General features: G+C 41.7%; 1 protein-coding gene across 1 annotated transcript in view; it reads left to right on the top strand.

Annotated features, from left to right (window-relative positions):
* Positions 1–24,301, top strand: part of nrxn3b (neurexin 3b) — a 302,450-nt gene that overhangs the window by 245,653 nt on the left and 32,496 nt on the right. The window contains exons 19-20 of the mRNA XM_030047060.1: positions 10,795–10,966; positions 23,046–23,135. Coding sequence (XP_029902920.1) covers positions 10,795–10,966; positions 23,046–23,135 — 262 coding nt within the window. The remainder of the gene's footprint in view (positions 1–10,794; positions 10,967–23,045; positions 23,136–24,301) is intronic.

Genomic DNA, 24,301 nt, shown 5'->3' with positions numbered 1-24,301 from the left:
CAAACGGGGAGGATATAAGTAGATGTTAATGCAAATTTTCATTTTTTTAAAGCTCATAAGAAGTAGTTCATAAATAACAGCCTGTGATTACTGTCTTTTTCACACATGCCTCCCAGCATTTACATATCCTGAAGTATAGGTTTTGCTCTGGAATGGGGAGACGACGTTCGAAGACAGCTTGCCCTGAAAGTGTCCAAAGCGTTCAAGAAGTAGGGCACTGATCCTGCCTTAACGCTTCTTGAAGTGGGAGAGACAGACCGACCTAGATTTCTTCCTATTTATTCAGCCATTTTAGGTGCTGGCTATTCAAGTCTCCATTTCAGTGCTCCCATTTCTCTGTTTCCATCTTCTCCATTGCTCAGTAATGCTATTTACATTCATTTATCCATCCTTTCTCTCTTACTTTTATTATTTCCCTCCCCTTCCCCTGCTCCTCCTCCCCACACTCCCGCCCTCTCTCCGTATTACCTCTCAGTCTGAAAACATACATGAAGGTAACTCTGAAGAGCACTGACACATTTAGACAGCAAGGGACATGCCCCATGCTGCCTAGCAGCGGGGCTGCCTGATAGCTCGACTTATCTCCAAGAAAACCTAGCGTTACCCTCTCCCAAATGTTCCTGTTGACAGAAAACGATCGTCTTATCTCTTTTATACAATCCTCTATTCGTCCCCCGCTGATACAAAGATACAGTATCAGCCCACACTGAAGAATAAAGCCCATCGATTGGTCTTGCTTTCAGACGTCTTTTAATCAATCATCATCTGAGCTCATCATCTGTTTTATGGATGTGCCAGGGAGTTTGGTGTGGTAATGGCTGATTTAACATGGCTCTGATGCGCTGGATGTGGCCGTGCATTGGAAATGAATAAATGTGAGATGGGACTTGGACCGCTGACCAGAGTCTGGCTGACATGACAGCCATGCATTAGCAGAGATGGCGTACACTGCCCGGTGTGGCTTCTGAGCCATCGCCGCAGGAGAGTTTGTGACGAGTCAGACTGCACTGCTGCATCACATCTATGCAGGCATTCATACATTAAATGGGATCAGCCTTACAGAGTATAGCTGGCAACTGCTACAACTAAAAATAGTTTGAAACAGTGAATGACTGGGAGACATGAGACAGAATCGTTAACAGATACTGAAACTGTATTCAAAGGTTGATTTATTTTGTTTTGTGATGTCATTTTTTGCAGTAGTAGTACTATTTTTACTATTATTTCTTCATTCATTGCGTCGCTGAATCAACTTCAAGTTCTGCCAATTTAACTTTTTCAATCTGCTAAAAGAAATATAACGAATTGCTTTGATGTCTTCCTGAGTTGATATGAAAAAAACACTATTGTCAGTAGCCTCATGTTTTTTTTGTTTTTTGTTTTTTATTTTAATTTTTAGAATTAATATTTTTAAAGTAATTTTGGAAATTCTTAAAATTTTTAAATAAAAAAAAGGTAGTTGCACATGTTCATTTAATGGCCATAAAGTTTTGGCTAAAAGTACTGAAGCGAATCATTGACTCGAAACATAGTTTGCAAGCTCAAATCCAATTTAATTGTTCCAAATAAATAAATAATGAAAAAAAAATCTTTCGTAAATTGAATTGCCAACTACTGAATCGTAAATTGAACAATTACGGAGAATAATTGACAAGGGAGGAAAAGCAAATGGGGAGGATATAAGTCAATGTTAATGCAGATTTACTTTTTTTAAACTTTTTTGCTGTTATGCCAAAGAGTCAAACCCATATGATTTCTGTTTTCACTATTATTATTACTGTTACTTTCCATATTAGTATTATCATCAAAGCGTACTTCAGATATGTCAGAGGGTGTCTTATAATAGAGAGGGAGAGACTCACAAAAGCGATGTCGTTAAAGTGAGCTGGTCAACTTGAAACTAATTGAATGTCCAGTCAAAATAAAATGAATCATCTCTTTATCAGCATTATTAAGAGACAAAAAAAGAGTTCTGGTTGGGAGTCAGGAGCCTAATGCCCTTTGTCCTCTATCTGAAAACTTTTTTTTTTTTTTCAACTTCATCTCCTCTTCTTTACCCCCCCTTTTTTTTTCTTTTTTCCCTTCTTTTGGTCTTTTTTCTCTCTATCCTCTCATCCCTTCCACCTTCGTCCCTGACACCTCAGCAGGCAAGGTGCTGGGTGCAGTCTTGATCCCGGGCAGGTTACCCTTGGCAACAGACCACCCACCCCTCAGCTGCCAGCGTGTTTCAGGGCTATCCAACTAGCTTTGGCACGCACGTTGGCAACCATCTGCCCCCCAGCAGAGAACAGAGGAGGCTTTTTTTCTGCTTCATCATCTCCTGTGATTGGGGAATAAGGCTTGTTCCTCCCCTTCGCCCTCTACATCCCAGGCCTGACATTGCAGGCAAGGGATCAGAACGCCATCCGCTGTGCGTACTGTAGCTGCTGTGGATGCCAGCCATTAGCATTTTAACACAAGTTTGTGGATATGTGGGTGTTAGCACCTGTAATGTTAATGCAGCATGCCGAGTCAACACTGGACAAACAAGGACCACGACAACAACAACAATAATGCTTATGTGTGTGTGTGTGTGTGTGTGTGTGTGTGTGTGTGTGTGTGTGGTGGTGTGTGTGTGTGTGTGTGCGTGCATGTGTGAGTGTGTGTGTGTGTGTGTGTGTGTGTGTGTGTGTGTGTGTGCGTGCGTGCGTGCGTGCGTGCTCACATGCAGATTTGTGCACATTTTTGTGTTTACATTCATCAGCCCGTCTGTCTGTGCCTGGAAGTGCGTGCCCAGAATATTATGTGTACATAAACAGATGGATGGGAAGCTGCTTCTCTCTCTGTCTCCCTCTCTCTTCTATCTTTCTCTCTCTCTCTCTCTCTCTCTCTCTCTCTCTCTCTCTCTCTCTCTCTTTGTTGCTTTCTCCTCTCTTTCTATTTCCTCCTGTCTGTCTCTTTCTCGCTCTCTTTCTGAGAATTGTGGTCCAAGCTTTGCTCGATGTTCAAAGGCAGGAACATCCAAGCAATTGTGGCCATTGGCGATAACGGGAGAGAGCCCCTCTGTCCATCCCATTATATTGGAAAGTCTCTCTTGCAAGGCTTCCACCTTCTGTGCACATTATCTGGTTGGACTGTAGAACGTGTATCTCTTGCTTCAATAATTACCGTCCAATTTTTAGATTGGGATGATGTGCGACTATCTAAAATAAGCACTGTTGACTCACTTATTTTTCTTTTTTCTTTTTTTTTTTTTTTTTCTTTTTTTTTTTTTTTTTTTTTTTTTTTTGCTGCTTCCCTTTTTCTCGATTTTATCATGCTTCAGATATTGCCCCAGACATAATAGTGAGGGCTTGGAAAATGCAGAGAGGGCAGCACTTCAAACAGGCTGAAATCCCATGCGTGTCTGTTCAAAGGATTTCACCCTGTCACTCTTCATGAAGCAGCTGGAGCAATGCATGTGCCAAAGTGACTGAAGGTATTCTCCATGGAAAAACATGCTAAAAGGTCACAGGGAAAGCTTTATAGTTTTTTTTTTTGTTGTTGTTTTTTGTTTTCATAATTTGGCTGTTTTCTTATCCATCTCTCTGTTTTGAATCTATGTCTTCCGTTGGTTAAAGCATGATGACTCTCAGTGTTGCTTCGCTCAAAGAAGTGTAAAATGAGGGATTTTGCTTGCTTTTTGAGTTGTTTTGGTTTTGGTTTTCTACATGAAACAATACATATGAGGTTGTTATTCTTCATTTTGAGGAAAAATACGAGAGGAGAAAATGTGGGATGAATTATGTCCCAACTTGATTTATGGTGCACAGTTTCATTCTGGGGCTACCAAATAGAAAGTGCTCGAATTCAGCAGCACATTAAATTAAATATCTGCCGAACAGATTCTAATTTGATCACCAAGCTGTTTCAATTTCATTAGCCTAGTCCCTAATGGACTTTCACAGCATATTATTCCATCTAGCACAAATCCTATTCATTGGCTCCTTTTTTTTTTCCTCCTTTTTTTTTTTTAATAATGAGCCCCCTGACGTGCCGGGACCATGTGGCTCAACACTGCACAGAGTGAGGTCACACAAGACACGCTTTTTCTTAAATGGATAGTGGAGTAGACCCTGGGTGACTTCACTGAGCAAATGAAATAAAACTTAAGATTTATGGTTGGCGCCTCCCAAACAGCTGTTGTGAAACATCAGTCCAATTGAGTATTAGTATGAGCGGAGCGATGTAGAGTTTGTGTGTGTGTGTGTATGTATGCATGTGAGCATGCACACTGCTTTTGCAAATGCCCTGATTACATATTGTTGGTGGCCGACGCACTCAGTATTGTGATGGTGCAAATGAAATACTGTAGGGGCGGGTCGGGCTCTCAGACAGATGAAAATTCATGGCTGATGTTTTACCACGCTCCTGTGGTTTAGCAGGCTTGTAATTATACATGCATTATAATTACTTCTGCCGTGCGGTGTTCTAACCATGGACAACAGAGAAGGGAGATGGAGCAACACCCAGCACCTTTTTCGAAAGGAGAGCCTCTGGGTGGATGTATGGATCTGCTGTTTCTGAATGGTGCAGCTTTTTTTTTTTTTTTTTTTCTCTGAACTGTAATTAAAATAGTGTTTCTTGTGGGCTCTATAGAGGAACCTTTATTTATCAATAGCACTTATGTATTCTGTGTCTGCTGGCCACATTGAAGTTCCATGACATTTAGATTGAGTGAAATATTCAAACTTAACATGCTATTGATTTATGGTTTCGTCATATAAATATTATCTTGTGCTTCATTTTATACAGGTGTCAACCCATGCTTTCTCTATTTCAGCCATGCAGCCGAGCTTTGATAAACCCACTGATAGGACGGGCCGAGCTGAAGAGGTTTTAATGTGAATTCAAAAAAGAAAACATAAACCAAAAAGTTTGAAACTCTATTTTGTATGTATAACAACATTTACACTACAAAATACTGTAACCACTGTTTTAGTGCACAGAATTAGGCACGGATACAGGAGCAACAGAAGATGCTACAACCAAGTGTACTTTTTGGGGAGAGCATAGGAACACATAAAGTGTGATTAGGATCAGTGCAGCGTCAGTGCTCCCGGTTCCAAAAGGGGGAGAGTGATAGTATAGACTTGGGGAGGACTCTGCGGTAACACTGATAAATGTTTTCACCAGACCATCCGCCATTAGTGTCAGGGCAAGTTACAGCCACAAGAGCGGACAAACAGGAAATAGAGAAAGAGTGGTTGTAAATAATTGATAAGGCTGACCCTGCGCGATTCATATTCTGCGGCAGAGGATCAAAGAGCGAGCCTCAGAGTTTGACATTGAGCCCCAGCGCAGGAGTCAAAGCCATTACCTTCCCCGCAACGCTGCTGCTTGTGTTTGTATTAAAAATGCAGTGACTCCTTTCTTTCTCATTCTGAGTTTGGAGCCTAACACTGGCTGGCACTCCTGGGCATTAACCAACTGGCTAATGGACTCACCGGCATTACCCTAGCAATTACCTGTAGTAGCACTAAGTAAAGTGAGGTGGAGGCCATTTTGTTCCTGTCCACTCGATGAAGCTGTTCCTGGCTCTCTCAGGTGTGAAAAATAGCCTGTGTTAGGCCTCTGGCTTCTTTTAGGTGTGATCAATATTTCAGAAGCGCCAGGCCTTTGTGACTTGTACCCTCCCACATGGCCGCTCACCACAGCCCTGCATTCGATTATGAATGCTTAAATGAACATTTGAGTGAATTAATGATTCATGAAATTTCACAGTTTTTAGAGGAATGTTTATTCGAGTAGTGCATTAAGGTACATCCAGACAGTCGCTATACGGTGCAAGGAGCCCAGAGGCCTGGCACCTTCCCTGCTTCTAATAAAATACCTGCTGTGTTTTATTCAAACTCACTGCAACTCTCCAAAATGAGTGCTTTGCTCTGTCCCTCGTCTATAAGTAGCATAGTCTTTCCCCTCCTTCCTCGATACAGTATTTATGGGCTCTGTACATTTTTCAAAGAACCAGCCAAAACCGGTAATTACCTGTAATGCTATAACTGGCTTAATTATTCACTTGGCCCTCACTCAAGATCGCTGTTTAATTACCAGGTCATTATATTCAGCTTGAAGTGGAGGTAAAAGTATACCAAGGTTTCTGAATTTGCAAAGACACCTAGGATGGCAAGAAACTTGGACACCACATGAGCTACACCAGCTTTTTTTGGAATAAACCAGCAGGCAAATGGGGAATGCATGTATTACTAACCTGCATTTTGATGCGAGTTCATGCATATTTGGTGATTAGGACTTTCAGTTTTATACACCTGGTGTCAAGACCATAACAAAGCTTTACACCCTCCAGATTTTCAGGCCCCTCTCCTGCACAAAGTCTGCAGAATCCTCAGTGCATGGGATGCGTCAAGAGACAAGTCACAGGCCTGTAGGCGAGCTGATCACACACAACGCTCTCTTCATCAGCCTCTAACATCCCACCCTTTAGCAAATTTCTGACTTGAGAGCATGACGCACACAAGAGGCGACAGCTACAAATCACTGTGCCGTCTATGAGTTATCTCTGTCAATTACTGACGATAAATGACTCTGGCGCTGTGAAGGCCAGGTGCATCAATCCGCGGCATCTCACATTGTCCTACCTTCTCCAGCCTATTGATTCTGCCTCCACCGCTTCCATGATCCAGTTTTGATGGCCTCTGACCGCAAAAGCTAACTTGAGCACTGATGTCGGATGAAAGGGTGGATATGTAACCCAAACTTCCACCCAGGGACATGTTCACATTTTTGATATCAGATCTTCCTCCCCTCCCAGCCGAGACTTAATATAGATCTACTGGAGTCATCCCGCTACAACTACTCTGTACCCGTACCAGATTTCAATCAAGGTTTGATCGCAATGCAGTACTTTTTGTGGGGGGGAAAAAAAACTCCCACTTTAATATCATCCTCTGACCTTAAAGTGCTTTCAATGCACAACTGCTTACAGAAGCCACAGCTTCTCAGTACAAATACATAATGCACATAAATTCATCCATTTTCTCTCTGTCTCGCTACCTCTTTTGTCAGCTCTTTTTTTCCCCCTGGCAGAGTTAAATGTGCTAATTCTACCCATCTCACTTCACTAAAATAGCTTTCAGATGTATGTATCTGTCTGGGCCTGTGGCTTAGCAGAATGACCATTCAGCGAGACGGGGATGGGGTCTATTGTGAGCGGCCGATCCCCTGTCTGCTAAGGGCTGTGATGGCTGTCTGCAGGATCGCCCACCACCGGCTTGAGTGATTCTCTCTCGCTCGCTCTGCCTTGGGGCGCTCCATGTGTTGGAGGCATTGATCGGCCCTGAATTGGATTGCAGCGGGCCTGATTACTGGTGTCAGTGTGTGTCGGGTCACGTGGGACCACCGGAGCTCCTTGTGCCAAGATGGGCTTGCTTGCACTTGGGATGGGTGGGTGTGTGGGGAGGTTTAACTGATAAATTACATTTATCGGTCTTACTGACGTGTGTGACCATGCACACACAAACACACACACACACACCTTTGCATACTGTACTCCTCTATACCTGTAGCAGTGAAACGGAAAGTGCCATTATAGGCATCAAACAGAGGAGGCATTTAGAGATAAAAGTACTTCATAACACATCACACCAATTAATTATCACTTTTCCTTAGATTTTTTTATATAGAGGCTTTGGTGTGAGAATGAATGACTGAATGTTTCGAGTATGTTTCTTGCCATTATTCGGCACAAGGTTACACTCTCTGATTGTGTATGTTTGCAAGTGTGTGTGTGTGTGTGTGTATGTGTGTGCGAGGGGAAGTGATTCTCCCCGCATCATTTGTTTACCTCTGGAATAGCGGCCATCATCTTTTCCACTAAGAGAACAATAGCCATTTTTCCCCTTTGCTCAGGAGACAATGAAGTGCCTTCCCGCCTCGCGAGCGACAGGCCAATAAAAAAACGTAATTGGATCTGTCAATCAAACATTGCTGCAGCGCAGGGGTGGGCAGCCAAGTGGGTGGCGGCAAAGGCGGGAGGGTAGCTGGACAACAGAGGAGAGGAACAGAGAGAGAGAGAGAGAGACGGAAAGAGAGTAGGAGAGTTCTGCCATTGGGAAAGCAGTGCCACACACAGCTCTCTCTCTCTCCCTCTCTCTCTCTCTCTCTCGCTCTCTCTTGCTCTCTGTCTCTGCACAGCACCCGGAGGCACACAGTAACGGTTGCAGAGGTGTACGATTGTTGTGTTTTGTTGTTTGTTTGTACCAGGGCCGGGGGGGGTGACGATCTGTCTTTGTTTGTAGGTATTAGTAGGTCGGTGATGTGGCTTTGATGCGACTACACAGGAGAGCCGGGGCTGCCAGAGCCTCTGAAGGTCACGGTGGATGTACTAGTGCTGATGTGTCTGTCTGTGTTTTGAATGTGTCTAGGCCTTCAGACATGTTGTTTTTTTTTTTTTCCTTACCGGGGAATGGTCCTGTCATTAGTCAAGTAGAGCAGGCTGCTCTAGTAGTATTTTTCACGGTACAGCACACACACATTGAACATCACCTTGTCACATTAAATCATCAGCATGTTTGTATGTGTACTTACCTTTGCCCGTCTGGGTGCAGTCTGTGTGTGTGTGTGTGTGTGTGTGTGTGTGTTCGTGTGTATGTGTGTTCAACTGGCACATTCCGAGTGTGCACATACTGTATGAGTGAGTGCATCGTAAGCTTATGCACATGCACAGCTGTTTACTTTTGCATTTGCCTGTTCTTCTAAGTTTTAATGACAACTGTTTAAATTAAGAGACCTTTTACAGCCTCTCCGGCTGAGATGTTAAGTGGGTGTTAAGGTATTCTGCCTGCGTTGACTCCCACTCTAGGCCGCACCTTGGCTTTTAAGAGATGGGTTTCTCATGTCTTCACTGCCATTCTTCTTCCATTATCAGCCAAGACTGAGATTGTTACACAGGAGAGCCACTCTGCTGTTTCTCGCATTATGGTTTCAGGCACACTGTAATGTCACGCCACATCTCTTTATATGAGTAGCCAAAGACTGGTTTAGCTGTACGTATGAGGAGTAGAAATAAATGTCCTCCGGTAGCCTTGATGGCTAAGTGGACTTGCAGTATAGTGACTGCATGGTTTGAATGCACTCCATCCGCTCTCCAGTGTGGAAGATAACCTTCCTTGTGGACCCAATGTACTTGCAAACAAGAAAAGAATATAGTGTTTACCCACTCCAAACAAGGCAGCAGTGCTTCCTGCGCAGCTGAAGAAATGCTAAGAAACAAAAACAGCACTGTAATTGAGCAATATGAGGAGAAAGCTTAGGGCTGGTTTCCTTCAAGGATTCCAAGGCACTCTCATTAGAGCAGGTAGAAACAAACATGATGAAAAAGCTCATTTTTATTTTAAATTGACCTTATATTTGCTTCTGTTTCCTATCCCATGAATACAGCAAATAAACAGAAAAAATCTAACACGCCATAAGGTTTTACCGGGCAGAATCAGTGAAAGTGGATGGGCATCAGTAAGGATGTGGCCTTGAATTCATCAGCATTACAAACTGCCTTTTTGATGGCACACTCTGTGCCACTGTACGGTAATTATTTTCCCCTCAGACTAAGATTGCATCTTAAATCTGATTGCCTTTAGCACCATCTCTAAGAGAGAGGCTTACAAAATGTGATGTAGTGGTGATGAGTGGCCTAATGCTAAACAATAATCTGCCAATTTAAAGCAGTTGAGGCGGGCTGTGTTAAATATATGTTGGGGCTGTTAAGTGCTATACTGTAGCAATTATTAGAGGCCATGACAGTTAAATACAGGTCAGCAACTATTAGTGTTGCGCCATTTTAGCAGGAGCAATCTAGCAATGCTACTCTAAGAAAGCAAGTTTAGCTTGACATGATCAAGCCCTATGTTTGAAGAGTAAGTTATTCAGGGCCAATGTCTCAGCTGATCAATTAACAACACGTGTTAGCCGCTGTGCAAGGCTTCCTAATTTTGGTTATGTTATGAGAAACCGTCCCTCTGCTCCGGGCCTCTAAAGTAGGTAATTACACTGAGAGATTCCCGGTGGGGGATTAAAACAAATGACATAGAAAACACAGCCCTTTCCCATCACCACTTACTCAAGCCCTGCCTCCGCTCTCAAAACCCTTTGCTTGTAACGCCTACATGCCCATGAATACGCAAGCAGCCACAATAAAATACACTGGCAGCTCATGAAAATTAGTGGCGTTGAAGGGAGGGGAGTCAGCGAATGATGGTGAGGGATCACAATCTATGGATGTGGTTTAACTGGCTTAGCGTTAAGAACTAAACAAAACATATGGTATTCATACGGTGTGTAAGGGCTGCAGCAGAAAAGGCATCTGTCCTGCCAGTTTTGCAGTGACAGGCTGCAGGGAGTATTACTCATCATTACAATCTCTGCTGGCAGCCTATTTTCATCACATTACAGTGGTATAATGAAGCGTAGCAGGCTAGCATCCTCAGGTTCTCTGTGGTTTACCATTAGCACCAGCCGAAGGCATTCATCCAAGCCATTTCATTCAACTTTTTAGGGTCACTTTGTTGTATAATTTATTAATTACTGCACATCAATAGGTAGAATCCTTGGTGCAGTAGCAGTGATAAATTTCAAATTTGCTTTGACAGTCATGATGAAGTGATGTACCCTAGTGCTCACTTGAGCTTTCAGAGTTGTTTATAGGTGACTATAATTTCGTAATTTATATATCAATCATTTGTTCACCCTGAGGATTCAATCAAGGCTGGAATCAGCTAATTAACTTGCTTCGTTCTCTGCTTCTCTGTCTCTTTTTCTCAGGAGCAAGGCAAAATAGGCGTGACTTTCAACATTGGGACCGTAGACATCAGCGTTAAGGAGAGCACCACAGCGGTAAATGATGGCAAGTACCACGTGGTTCGATTCACCAGGAACGGAGGCAATGCCACCTTGCAGGTGGACAATTGGCCAATCAATGAGCACTTTCCCACAGGTACTTCACGTCTCTGTATGTCATCAAAATGTATAACCTTTGATATCCTGTCTTTTGTCGAGTTTCTGCAAGATTTACAGTAATTGGGTATTTTAAAACCACTGGACATCACCTATTTGTTCAATCAAAGGGCACCAACAAGGAAAAAAAAATCCAGCTGATTCCCACAGACTCTTTCTTTTTGTCATACTGCCCAGAAGAAAACATATCAGGCTAAGAGGACAGCAGTCACACTATCTGGCACATTTTATGCTTCTGTGCCAGTGTATGCCACAAAAAAACAACATTCCCATTCATGCCGTGACATGTGGCTCTGCAGGAGAAAAGCAGACCATCCTGGAGTCTTTTGTCTTGCAAGAGGCATTAGCCAGGTGACATCTGGCCAGTTCATTTCAGGGAGGGATTGAAAAACACCATGAGGCATTTGGTCGGTGGGTAAGCGAGAGAAAGGATGGAGGCAGAAACCAAGGGTGGCCTGCTGGCCAGATAACGCTGCTGCCTGCCTGTATCTCTCATTCCCAGGTCAGCAGAAGCAGCGCAGCGGCAGAATACAAATAGGGTCATCAAACACAGTCCGCTCCATTTGGAGGTTCAGGCACTCCCTTCATTTGGAACGGAGATGTGCTTTTCAGCTAGCTAGGTGAGAGGGAGGGGGGGGAGAAAGAGAGAAAGAGACAGAGAGGAAAAAATCCTCTACTGCTTCTACTTTACAGTCCATTAAATTGAATTGGCTCTCCTGTTCTTTGATATCTGTTTTCCTCACCAGCCAACATAGGAGAGGCCACGTTTGTTTCCTTTTTGCCCATTACCCTCTTTTCAGTTTCACTTAGTCAAACAGAGCAGAAATAGAAGCAAGCAACATGGACACAAAGTGGCAGTTGAGAGAAGTCTAAGGTGAAATCATAAAAGATAAAATGAAACTTTATTGATCTATAGAAGATTGGATAACTTATAGTTGGGCCGAGACAGAAATAGAACTGACAGAAAATGTTTCTGATTAGTCTTAAGTAATTCAAACTGTGCATCACTGGCTAAAATAACTATATTATAGCTGAAGCCTTTTACGAAAAAAAAAACTGGGGTTGTGCATCTCACCCACTTTGACTGGCTCAGTACACATCTCAATACATGATCAGCGATACAATGCATCTAGATACATTGTAAGCAGTCAGAAATTCGGTTTGATACATCTCAGCCCTGTCACGATATGATATGATGCAGGGCAATGCGATACAATGCCATACAACAGTGTGAATCTTTACATTTTGATTCTATTAATGCTATAGTTGTACTATTAGTTGCAAGAAAAAAAGCAATAGATTTACTAAATCCAATACAGAGAGAGAGAGAGAGAGAGAGAGACATAACAATTGTGTTAACATCGTATTAGGAATCTCATTTGTAAGTGAAATACAATGAATGAGAATCTGTAAACAATACTTTAAAGTTGCTTTTAATGCATTTTTGCAGTATGATGCTGTAGCTTTGATAACAGAATCTGACTGTAAAGGGGAAGTGAGGAGTGGAGGAACATTTTGATGGCGTCTTTTTTCCATTCTTACGACTCTACTTTTACAGCGAAGTCTTATAAAAGGCAAACTTAGTCCACACTTGCACTTTATGAAGATTTGGTGGCGCAACTGAAATATGAAGAGGAATTACAGCAGAGGGCAAAGGGAGCGCTTGTTGTCTTTGAGCAAGAGAAGCAGGGGTCATGTGACCTCACGTGACCCCTCACACTCACAGAGAGAGAGAGAGAGAGAGAGAGAGAGAGAGAGAGAGAGTGCAGGCAGAGGCAAAACAGGAAACAAATGCACACAATGTGAACGTAGCAACAGCAGTTAGTTGATGCCAAAAATAAATCATATGCCCGTCATATTGCGATGTATTGATATGCCAAGTGCCACATCGATTTTTCCACAATTCACTCCCAGCTTTGTAGCGATTTAGGCTGTCTGAATCGATGTAGCTGTATCGAACACATGAAGCCATTTAGATGCATCAGTGAATTGTCACACCGTTAGAAAAAAAGGAACATAAAGTAAAAATACATGTTGATCACATCATTTGTAGAGGAGTACTTTTGAAATGAGTAGTGAGTAACACATTATCAGAAGTTTATTTATAGGCATGCAGAGATACTTGTGTCTGCTTGAAAGGCACGGACGAGGCAGTGGCTCCGGTTTGTAGCAGGTGTAAAGCAGGCTTGACCACTCGGCTTAGATGTGCTGCCATACCTGCTGAGGAAAAAGAAATCACATTTAGCACCACATGGTGTAAATGCTGTTTCAGATGCTTTTCTAAAGAAGCAAAAAAAAAAAAAAAAAAAATATCTTGGGCAGGAAACGCTGACGCTATCTAACGGTGTGGAGCGAACAAATAGGAGTTGATCTCTTTCACTTCTCAGACGTATGTCTCAGCAGCCCTACAGCATGCTCCTGGTCGCATTCCTTAACTGAGGACAGGGCAGCATCCTCTCCTGGCATGACCTGGCACTCTGTTAGGTTGGGTTCAATGAGAGTACAGGTGATGTTAATCTCTTCTGTCTTTGGCTTTATTTTGCCTTTGGCTGTCTTTTGCTTTTCTTTGACCAAACAAAGTCAGACGGGTTTCATAACTATGTTTCAGGCGTACTAATGCTGGAAAATACTCAGAAACTTCATAACATGTGGTACACACATGCACAAAAATGATTTTTTCTCTCCCTCCCTCCCTGACACACACACACACACACACAATACACACAAATACCCCTTGAACAAATAGAACTAATCAAGCGAGCAATGTGATTGCACTGTTGCAAAGAACTAATAATTGGCAGGTTCCCTTTGTATCCATTTTTGTAACACACAAGCATTCACCTGTTTATTTCTAACCAGCAGCTTTAAATTGCAGTTGAGCAATTAACACCTTAATAATTATGTTGTAAGTGTCCCTCAAACCACTGCTCAGTGGTTGCTTTCCTCCATCAATAGCCCGTTTTCTTTGGGCCAATACATATGATCTAAGTGTCCTTTCAAAAATCACGCTGAATATGTTTCTCTGTTTGAGCAACACACAACAGAGAGAAGGTTTTTTAGCCTTGGATTCTTCCCAAGTGATCCCGTAGAGGTTTCTTCCCTATTCTGTCTGCCTGCCATTGTCTTGGGATGGAGTTGAGGTGGGGGGATCGAAGACGTGGTAATTTCTTTTTCTCTTCTGCGCAGGTAATTTGCAGGACACTCAGTGATAGTAATTCAACGATGATTGATTTTTTTCCCCCCCCTCCTTGTAAAGGCGTTGTCATCTCATGAGTAATTACAGGTTAGGGTGCAGACTCATCGACTGCCTCCTCACACTCCTAATGCTTAACTTGAAGGCAGCAGCCACCACAAGGCTCTCAGGTCGTTCAATAAACAGTTACCGGATCTGGGCATGCTTTCTCTCATGGCAGGGAATAGGTGAGGACAAAGGTGTCTGTGGATTGCATGTCAGTCAAAGCTGCTTGCAAAATAGCCCTGATTGGGAAAATTGGACAACTCACCGTGTTTGCAAAATTTGCCCAGTGAAGTGTAGATCTGCTGCCATATAAAGAGGGCTACACTCAGGTCTTTACAAACTGCCCTGGCTTTAATTGATTGACAAGAGCTATTTTTTTCTGAAACAGTGCTCAATCAAAAGGTGACTTCGTTGCAGCCATTTTCCTCTTTTTTTTTTTTTTTTTTTTTTTTTTTTTTTTTTTTTTGCCATACTTTACAAAAACAAAACTTTTTATTTAAAGCAGCAAATGTATGATGAAAAAAATGGAGAGATGACAGAGCAAAGGACTTCTGTACTTCACAAGCTCAGTAATCTGTACCCAATATACCCTCACTGATCCCATCCAGCAGCATCTGTACATCTGGCTTCCTGTAGCTTGTGTGTGTTTGTGTGCCTGCCTTCTGTCTCTTTCTTCCTCAAATTATTCTGCCTCTCCAAACAGTGCCCTGCAAGTCCTCCAGTCTTTTTCAGTCTTTTCTTGTCCCCAAATTCCTCTTTATCCATGTTTCTCATCCTTTTCCAGTCAGTGCTCATCAGAGCTATGTATCTGTTCTAGAAACCTGTGTACTTCTGTGACAACCCAAATTACTGCAGGGGCTTCTCTTTGTTTAGTGAGATGGTTCCAGTTTCCTTATATAACACTCTGAAGCTATCTACTCTTTGATTTTGGATTACATGATCTTTTTGCGTGACTTTGAATCTTTAAATCAAAGAATTACTGGACCGAGCCAGGCGGAAATTGTGCATCACAATTTGCCGGAGCTGGCTGAGGTTCAGGAGTTGTCTCGGATGAATGACCACTGGCTTTAGCATGCCTCTTGGGCCTAAGGGCAGCTCTGTGTGTGTGTGTGTGTGTCTGGGTGTCTGGGTGTGTGTGTGTGTGTGTGTGTGCATGCATGTGCATTTTTGTTGTCAATAAATTGTGCATGTGTATGATGTAGAAGACAGGGGTATTCACAGCAACAATAAACCCTGCGTTCATTTTTACATATACATACATATGCACACACAGACACAGACTGCGACAACCTGGAAGTGGCACAGCAGGCAGCAACCTCTCAAACCATCTGCCAATCTGTGACTTGCAATACAGACAAAAACTCTTCCTCAGGAGGGAGATAAATCCTCATGCGTCCCCCAGGCCAAACATGATTAGCCCTATCTGAGACACAATCTCGCTGTGGCCTCTGTCACTCTCACCATGCGGACTCAGATAAGCTGAGTGCAGAAGCCGCTGCTCTAATTCATCCTTTGAACACCATAAACTTCAGAGCGACCTGATAAATGATGAATCTACTCGCTTGCTTTGTCTGACATCTGAGAGAGAATGGAAGGGGAATAGATAGAGAGAAGAAAGTGATAGAAACAGGGACATGGCTGAATGGAAACAAAATGCAAACACTGAGGGAATAGGGAACCATTTAATGGAGTCGAGGACAGAAATGCATAGACAAGAGATAAAAAAAAGTGACATATATATATATATATATGTATATATATATATATATATATATATATATATATGCAGGAAAAAAGGGAAAGGAGAGAAAGAGCAAAGTAGATAGATGATGGCAGAATTGAGGCTGTAGCTGAAGAGGACAGATTCCACCACAAGGAGCAAGAAAGGCTGATTGCATAAAAGAGAGACAGGGAGGGAGGGTAGTAGGGAGCAGATGAAAGAGAGGTGGATAGTTGGATGGATGCTGTGGTAAAGAGAAAGAAAGAAATGAATGGCCAAGGAGACAGAGAGAGGCACAGAGAGAAAGAGAGAGAGATGAAAGCAGGGAGTAGATTGGAAAGGAGGTGGGTGGTGTAGGATGCTCATAACCAGGGGCCGTGACAGCTAGCTATGGAGTTGAGCTGTAGAATGATGATTTTTGGACAAGACCACGGTATATCTAATGTACTTATCATCCCCAAAAGGAGAAAATGCCAGGAGCCTGTCGCAGTAGCCATTTTCACTGTTTGGATGCGCCCTCAGCGCTGGCCCTATGATGGAACCCCAGTGAGATCAACCTGGCAAACAAACTGAACGGAACGAACCGACCAACCATCAGATGACTGTCGCCGTGCCAGTGTTTGTGTTGACTGAGTAGCTGCCACCAGAGGGGAAACATTTAGACATTGTTTTGGCTGGGAGACGAAATGGAGAAGCACACATTAGGGCCAAAAGAGACATACACAAACTGTACATACACACCCACCCAGACACCAATAAACTATATGCCAGATGTGCTTTTTAGGATGTCTTATGGTCGTGGCTGCAGGGTCATTGCCTGGGTACGGATTTGTATCCTGTGACATGAGAATATTGAAAAAAAAGGCCAAATAAAGACTCTTTAGGATTTGCAGTATTCTAATATTAGCATACCAAGACCCTGCCATACTGATGGCACAGTCAAAGGATCCCTATAGACTGGTGCATGTCGTGTAGTTAAAGTTGGAAAACGAACTGTGCGTTAACAAAATGCCAAAAAAAAAAAAAAAGTAATTAAGGTATGCATGCATCTAAATATGTTTAGATATATTTCAACGTAATCAAGGAGCTGTTGTTTTTACATGTTCTTACATGTAAAAGAAATGTTCTTACATGTTGTTTTTTTTGTTTTGTTTTTTTTTTTACATGTACAGTGTATGACATTTATTGGATATAGATTTTTAGTGACTGAAGGAATTCAGTGTGTTGTCAGCATGCTGTATTTCCAGCATCCAAAGCATATTTAGAATAAATGGGATTTAGATGTACAAGTGGACTTTTGGATGATTTTAGTCTATTTTTGCATATGTACTTGTGAACAAATTCTGCAGTATATTGTATGTGATTTTTTTTTGTTTTTGTTTTTCTCTTCTTTTTCTTATTGTTAGGCTGTTATAGTGAACACGTCTCTTCCATGTCACATGGGTTTTGAAAACATCGCTGTTGGATTGGCAGACCCGGGTTGTGGTCCTCATTTTCAAAAAAGGGAACTGGAGGCTGTGCTTCAACTCAGGGATTGCATTAAATGAGAATTTTCTGTCATTTACTGAATTTTAAATGCTTTGATGGATATTCCAAATGACAGCCGTCATTTTGATGAATAAAATATAGGCTATTGCTGGAAGCAAATTAACACAAATGGACTGCAATGCAACAGCGACTAATCTGTGAAAACAGTGAGTCCACACCATTTGCATGCTGGCGTACGCCTGCAGTGGCTGAGCAAAGTCTGCTATTAGAAGATCAGAAAATACGTCCTGCCTGTGCGCTGACAGCTTACACTGGGGTGCAAAGAAGCATGCACAGTCGACTGTAGTTTTAGCCATGCCTTCTTTTGTGGTGCTGCCATGATGATTTATATTGCTGCTCTCTGTGTCTGTCACCTCTGTTGTGATCAGAGGAGATGTAGCCTACTTAGTGGTGCTGTTAGCTTATACATTATGTTCCACATTCTCAAACTCCTTCACAACCTTTCAGCTTCTCTCACTTATTGTTAGGACTGTGGTCTTAACAGAGGACTAACATTTGTCATGCAGATACATTAGCTGAGCAACAAGTGACGATAGCTTTTTTAAAATTTTTAATTGACATTTTATTTTAGTCAGGTAAATGTTAGAATTAAACATAATACTGACACACATCGCCAAATACAATGAAAAACAAATCTGTCAGTTAACATGAAAACAAGTGTAATGACAGGTAGAGATAGACTTTGATGAATTTTTTGTAACTGTCTGTCACGATGACAGATCATGAATAATTCTAGCCGAGCTGCTGGTTCCAGTGTCATGGGATCATGCTGCTCTGCTTCCCTGTGAAAACCTAAGCCAAGATACTGGCGAGTCAAAATACAAAATGCAAGATTCAGGAGGAGAAATGCAGATTCCATGCTAGTCATGGAACTGTGGACCATCTTTTTACGCTCTAGCAGATAATCGTGGAGTCATGGGAATTTGCTAATCCTATCTATGTGTGTTTGGTGGATTATGAAAAGGTTTATGAATCTCACATCATATAGGAAGAACTGGTTGCACACGTTCAAGGTGGGCATTGGATTCTTACACGGTTTGCCTTGTCCCCTTTTCCTGTTTGTGATGTTCAGTGACAGGATATCAAGCCACAGCCAAGGTCTGAGGAGTGTCCAGTGGTGGTATATCTGCCATTTGCAGATAATGGCCTTCTCACTTCATCAGACTGTAATCTCCTATAGTGGTTTGAAGCTGAATGTGACACAGTTGGGATCTCCAAGTCTGAGATTAGGGTCCTCTCCTGGAAAAAGCTGGCTTTCCCAATCCAGGTGAGGTGGGAGCAACTACCCAAGTGGAGGATTTCAGATATCATGGGGTCTTTTCACAAGTGAGGGTGAGAGGGATTCAGAGATTGACCACTGGTTTGGTGCATCAGACCGTGACGGTGAGGAGAGAGCAGAGACACAAAACACAGCTCTCGATTTACCAGTCAATCTTTGTTCTGACCCTCAGCTGTGGTCACAAGCTTTGTGTGGTGACTGAGAGAATATGGTTGAGGATACAAGCGACCGAGATGAGATTTCATTGCAGGGAGGCAGGCCTCCTTTTGCATGATAGAGTGAAGAGCTCAGTGATTCTGAAGATCCTCAGTATTGAGCCAGTGCCCCTCCACACTGCAAGGAATCGGTTTCGTTTTTTTTTTTTTTTTTTTTGGGCATCATGGCGAAAATGCCCCCTTGGGTATCATCATTTAGAAATGTCCTGGATATGACCAATTATGACGACACCTTGCAGTAGAACCAGGACACAAAAGGTGGATTGCATTTCCCTGGCGGCCAGGACGCACTTGGGGATTACCGGGAAAAGTAAGAGAAAAAGTGTAGGGGAATATCATGTTGTCATTGTGACCCTATCATGGAAAGTGACTTGAAGATGGATGGATGGATGGATGGATGGACAGGCAGACTGGTAGACAAATTGGATGGATTTCACTGACAGCACAAATACCTGAGTGGTTGCTGTTCTCATGGCTGTTTCTTTGTCTTAACTCCAAAAACAAGGGGTTTTAAAACTGATCCATAAGGCTTTAGTGTAGATGGTTTTCCACATCAAAATTGTTTTAAGTGCATCTGATGTAGAATTTATATGCAAAACACTCACAAGTTGTTGTTTTTTTTTTTTTACCTTTTTTTTTTTTTTTTTTTTAAAGCAGGTTGAACCATGCATTTCACCTAAAAATTGTCTATTTTATATTAGATCAATATGGGTTCTTTGACAGTAAAAATACAACATAATACACATAACAACCCATAATTGTGCTAAAGTGCACTTTCCTCTTGGAAGACTGACAAAAAATGTCCTAGAGGAAAAACTACCCACTCTGCTTTGAAAAAAATAAATAAATAAATATTGAGCTTTTATAATAAAACAGTTGTGCTGTTATTGGCAAGGTCATCCATTTCACAGTGACCTTTAGAAATTGAATATCAAATTGACAGACTGAAGAGATTTTTCTCATTAGTTGGACAATTAGCTTCTGGTGTATTCATTACAAGACTGTCACCTCATTAATCACTAAGAATAATGTAAACGCTATACCTGAGACTAGCCCATTAGCAATACCCAACAATCTTACACCCCCGCTCTCAGTTTCAGATTGGATTTCACTCCAGTTACACCAAAATCACTATGAAAGTTTTGGGAGATTGAACAATAAGCACTAAGCACAGGGGGAATAAGCTGAGAGAGCGGTTCACACAGCCAGTCAATGTCAGTTTTCAGATTCAGCTGTTTATGTACTAAAGCTGTCTCCCCAACTCCTGACCTTTCCATCTGCTCCATGGTTTCTCGTACAACCATCCTCTTTCCCTCTGTGGCCCTTGTCCAGGGAAGTGTGTCTTTGGCTGCCATCCCAAACCTGCTTGGGATCAAAAGAATGAGCAGGGAGCCCTGCTAGTCGCTGATTAACCTGCTGGCACACTGCAGACAATGTCTTTTAGCTCCCGAGCACCCTGATCCACATAGTCCCTCAACTGCCTGAAAACATTGAAATGGCTTTTTGTTTTACTCAGTGATTTTGTGGCATGGCGTTTTGGTGGGGCCTAGCACAATAAGTGATTATAGGAGTGTTCAAACTAGACTAGACTTGTTCGGAGTGGCTTAATCAAACTATAGAGCATTTTGTCCTTCAGTTGTATTAATCTAGGCAGGTGGAACAATGTTATTTGTTCTTACGGTATGTGCAAATATTTAACCAAGAAACCTGAAAATGCACATCTTGATCCTCCTCCAAGAGATCCGCCAGCCCATTATTTTGGCTGATGTGTCAGGCCAATATTTTAATTTTGCATATTGGCTGTAAAATATTTGCCCTAAAATATTATTATCAGTATCAGCCAAGAAAAAACCCACCAGTCAGCCTCTACTATGGACATGGATGTAGACATCTCATAGACAGCAGTTGTTTGCACTTGGAAAGCAAAATGCATACTAAAATGAACCGAGGGCAGTTTCTTCATGTGTTCCTACCTGGTATGAATAGTATAGATGGCCAATTGTGATTTAGATGAAAGAACAGAAACTGTAGGTGACAGGTCTGTGTGTGCATGACATCAACGATATGTCAGCCAAGGAAACTGCACTTAACTGCCAGACTTTATGGCCAATTGAAAGAGATTTTGATAATAATTAACACAATTATGTCGTCTTGCCCTTTCAATTGTGCTACAACCCATAAAGTTCCAGTTTGAAACAGTGTTGCCATGTGTCTGCTTCTCCACATACCTACTGACCTGACGTTAAGTGAAGTTAATGGAAGCATTCATGATTTTACACAGGCTTTTACATCTTGTGTCATACCTCATTGTCTTCACACGTCTCCATCCTCGTGTCAAGAGACGTGTGGCATTTGTGAGAGGATGTCTCAGTCTGCAGTCGGTATGAGTGCATCAGGTTCACACCAGTGTTTTAGTTGAGTCACAAGATCTCAAGTCCAAGTCAGTGTTTAGAGCGAGTTGAGTCCCCATTACATGCGTCCAAATCCGAGTCACCAGTTTTGAGTCCAAGTTACATTCTGAGCCATAGTCGCCTGTCCAAGTCTGAGGCGATGTCCAAGCTCTGATCCGCTCTGTTTGTTGTTGATGTTAACATCTTTGGCTACATCCCTAGTTCGCTCGTGGAGGTTAGACAGATTTTTAAGCATTTAGACAGACAATCAGTCAGGTCATGCAGTCAGTTTCGTGATAATGTTACCTAACACTAACACAACTGCTGATGAAAATACGGCTAATGTTTGCTCACTTTTTACATCACATCACTTTTCTGGATGCATCCTTGACAGATGTCTGTTAAAATTTGACATTGTTCCTGTCTTTTCTTATACTGTTCGCTTGCAGATCTAACATATATCTTAGCTGAATCCATTGTAAAATCTGTATAGGCGAAGAGCACTACTTGGGCAGTTTCCTCCTGCAACTTTGCATGCTGCAAACTATGAGCAGGTGGAAGGAAGTTGAACATGCATGTAATTCAGTATACAGCCTAAAACCTTGAGAGGAAGTAAGTCTCTACACCTTTGTATGACAAAGAAAAAGAAAAAAAATGTTGAGTCCCCAACTGCTGCTTCCAAGACCAAAGGCAGTTAAATACATGAATCCAAGTCCGAGTCATCAGTGCACGAGTCCGAGTCAAGTCACGAGTCATGAAAAAAAAGGGTCTGAGTCCTGGGCTTGAGTAATACACAAGTCTGGCTCACACACAGTGTGAAACCATATCATACCAGAAATTATGTTACAGTACATACACAAGATTCTATACATTCCTCACAGAGGCTGCCTATTATCTTTAATGCCCATATACCTGGAAAATGTTTGCCAGGGTTTCAAAAGAGGAGAGCCTAGCAGCTGGGGTGGCACTTTTACCCAAAAGGCTTCCCACCATGGCAGTAATGATCTCATTTGTATGCATTGTCCTCTTCAAATCTGTGTCACCGTGGGAGTTTCCTCCCAATAGGTTTGCAGTACTTCAAATTACAGCTTTCCTCACCACCCTGCAAGCCTGCTCATAGCTCTTACCTTCCAAATAGCTGGACTGAGTGATTCCTTGGCCCTGGAAACATAAAGGCAGGTGGTGTCCAGTGGGAAAATTAATCCAGGCAAATTATCTCCAATTTGCCTCAGAGAAAGGCAGTTAATGCATGGCTACCTTTTTAGCCACTTGATATCCCTCCTGTTGTGTTTATTGTGTGATATGATGAAAGAATTATGGTGCTTAATATGGAGATTGAGATGCGGTTTCTTGATGAATGTGTATTGTTGCCCACTAATAACCTATTCTTGCAGGGGTTTTTTATGCAATTTCTTTCTCTCACATGACTGCTATGGATGTGTACTGTGCTTTGTATCCATGGATATTTGTTATATATCGGTGTGGAGTGTGCCATATAAATCTAAAGTTTAAACCAACCACTAAAGCTACTTGAAAAATCATTCTAACACTTTTATAAATATTTTTAAACAAAGATAAAACGCATCATAAACGACTGTCTAAATGTGAGTGATGTCTGTTGCAGTTGCCAGTTGTTTCAAGCTGTTTATTAAACTTTCAAACTTTAAAGGCAACAGCGACATTGAGCGCTATCAAATGGCAAATAAGAAAATCACGTTCAAATATACCCGGCCAGTAGAAGATTGGCTTCAGGAGAAAGGTAAATCTTCACCAGACTTCTAGAATGTTTATCATTATTATATTATTATTGTTATTATTAGTATTATTATTATCATTATTATTATTATTATTATTATTATTTTCCTGTCATGTCATCGGCTTGTTCCTTCCAACCCCTGAGAATGAATAACCATTCCTTAAACCCTATAAAAAAAAAAGTAAACTAAAGCGCTGTTTTTCTTTTCTTTTTTTCTTTCCTTTTTTTTTTTTTTTTTTTAAGTTCCCATTCCCTTTTGTCATCATCATCATTTAAATTTTGTTGAATCATTGATGGTGTCTAGTTAAAGGGACTGGGACAAGATTTGCACTATTTCATATAAAGGATGTAACAGTTTCATTTTTAAGCATTAAATACTCTTAATTATTTTCACCAAAATTACTTGGGGAAATCACTCTCCGCGCTGTGACAGTAGGCCCATTGTTTTAAAGCGGAGTTTGCTCCCCCTGTTTAAATCCTCTGCAATGTTTTAGAACAAACTAATCAGTGGGCATATTTGTCTGAAAACTTTCCAAACAGCAGGTGCTTTCCGCTGCTGTAATTTATCTGATTGTACTTATACACATCATCCACTATAAAGTCCTCTCTTGTTTGGTGATGGAGAGCTAATTGGAGTCTATTTGTCAGCACAGTGCCGCAGTGAGCCTGCCAAGGTGCATTCTGCCCTGAAATAGTTGTGACTTCCAATCAGTGCACTGTGCTTATCAAGTCACCTCCTCATTTCTGGTTATCACATTTGCGGAGATTGGATGTAACAAAGATTTCTGCTCCCCCTTTTTTTGTTCTGTATTAAATTCCCCCCTTCAACATAATAAGACTATAAACTGCATTTAAAGGCCATTGCATATAAACATCTTAACCTGATTATAAAGTCCCTTTAACAATCGCTAAAACATAAGCAGGTCTGAAAAATCCCATTATTGCTGCATGCATGACTCCACACATGCTATTTCATTTTCTCTTTTGTGATATGAAAGTCCTATCCCTGCCATCCCATGCCCAGTGTATTGTAATTGTGTAAATGTGGCAAATATAACAAGTCTTCATTGGTATGTGTCTGTATATTATAGAAATTAGATTTTTAATTATGATTCCTCTGTTGTGAGTTTTATTTATGTATTTTCATTTCATAACTAATGCATGAGCAA

Source organism: Myripristis murdjan, chromosome 24, assembly GCF_902150065.1.
Source record: "Myripristis murdjan chromosome 24, fMyrMur1.1, whole genome shotgun sequence".
Taxonomy (NCBI): domain Eukaryota; kingdom Metazoa; phylum Chordata; class Actinopteri; order Holocentriformes; family Holocentridae; genus Myripristis; species Myripristis murdjan.
The sequence above is the reverse complement of the archived record's forward strand: the minus strand, read 5'-3'. Positions and strand labels throughout refer to the sequence as shown.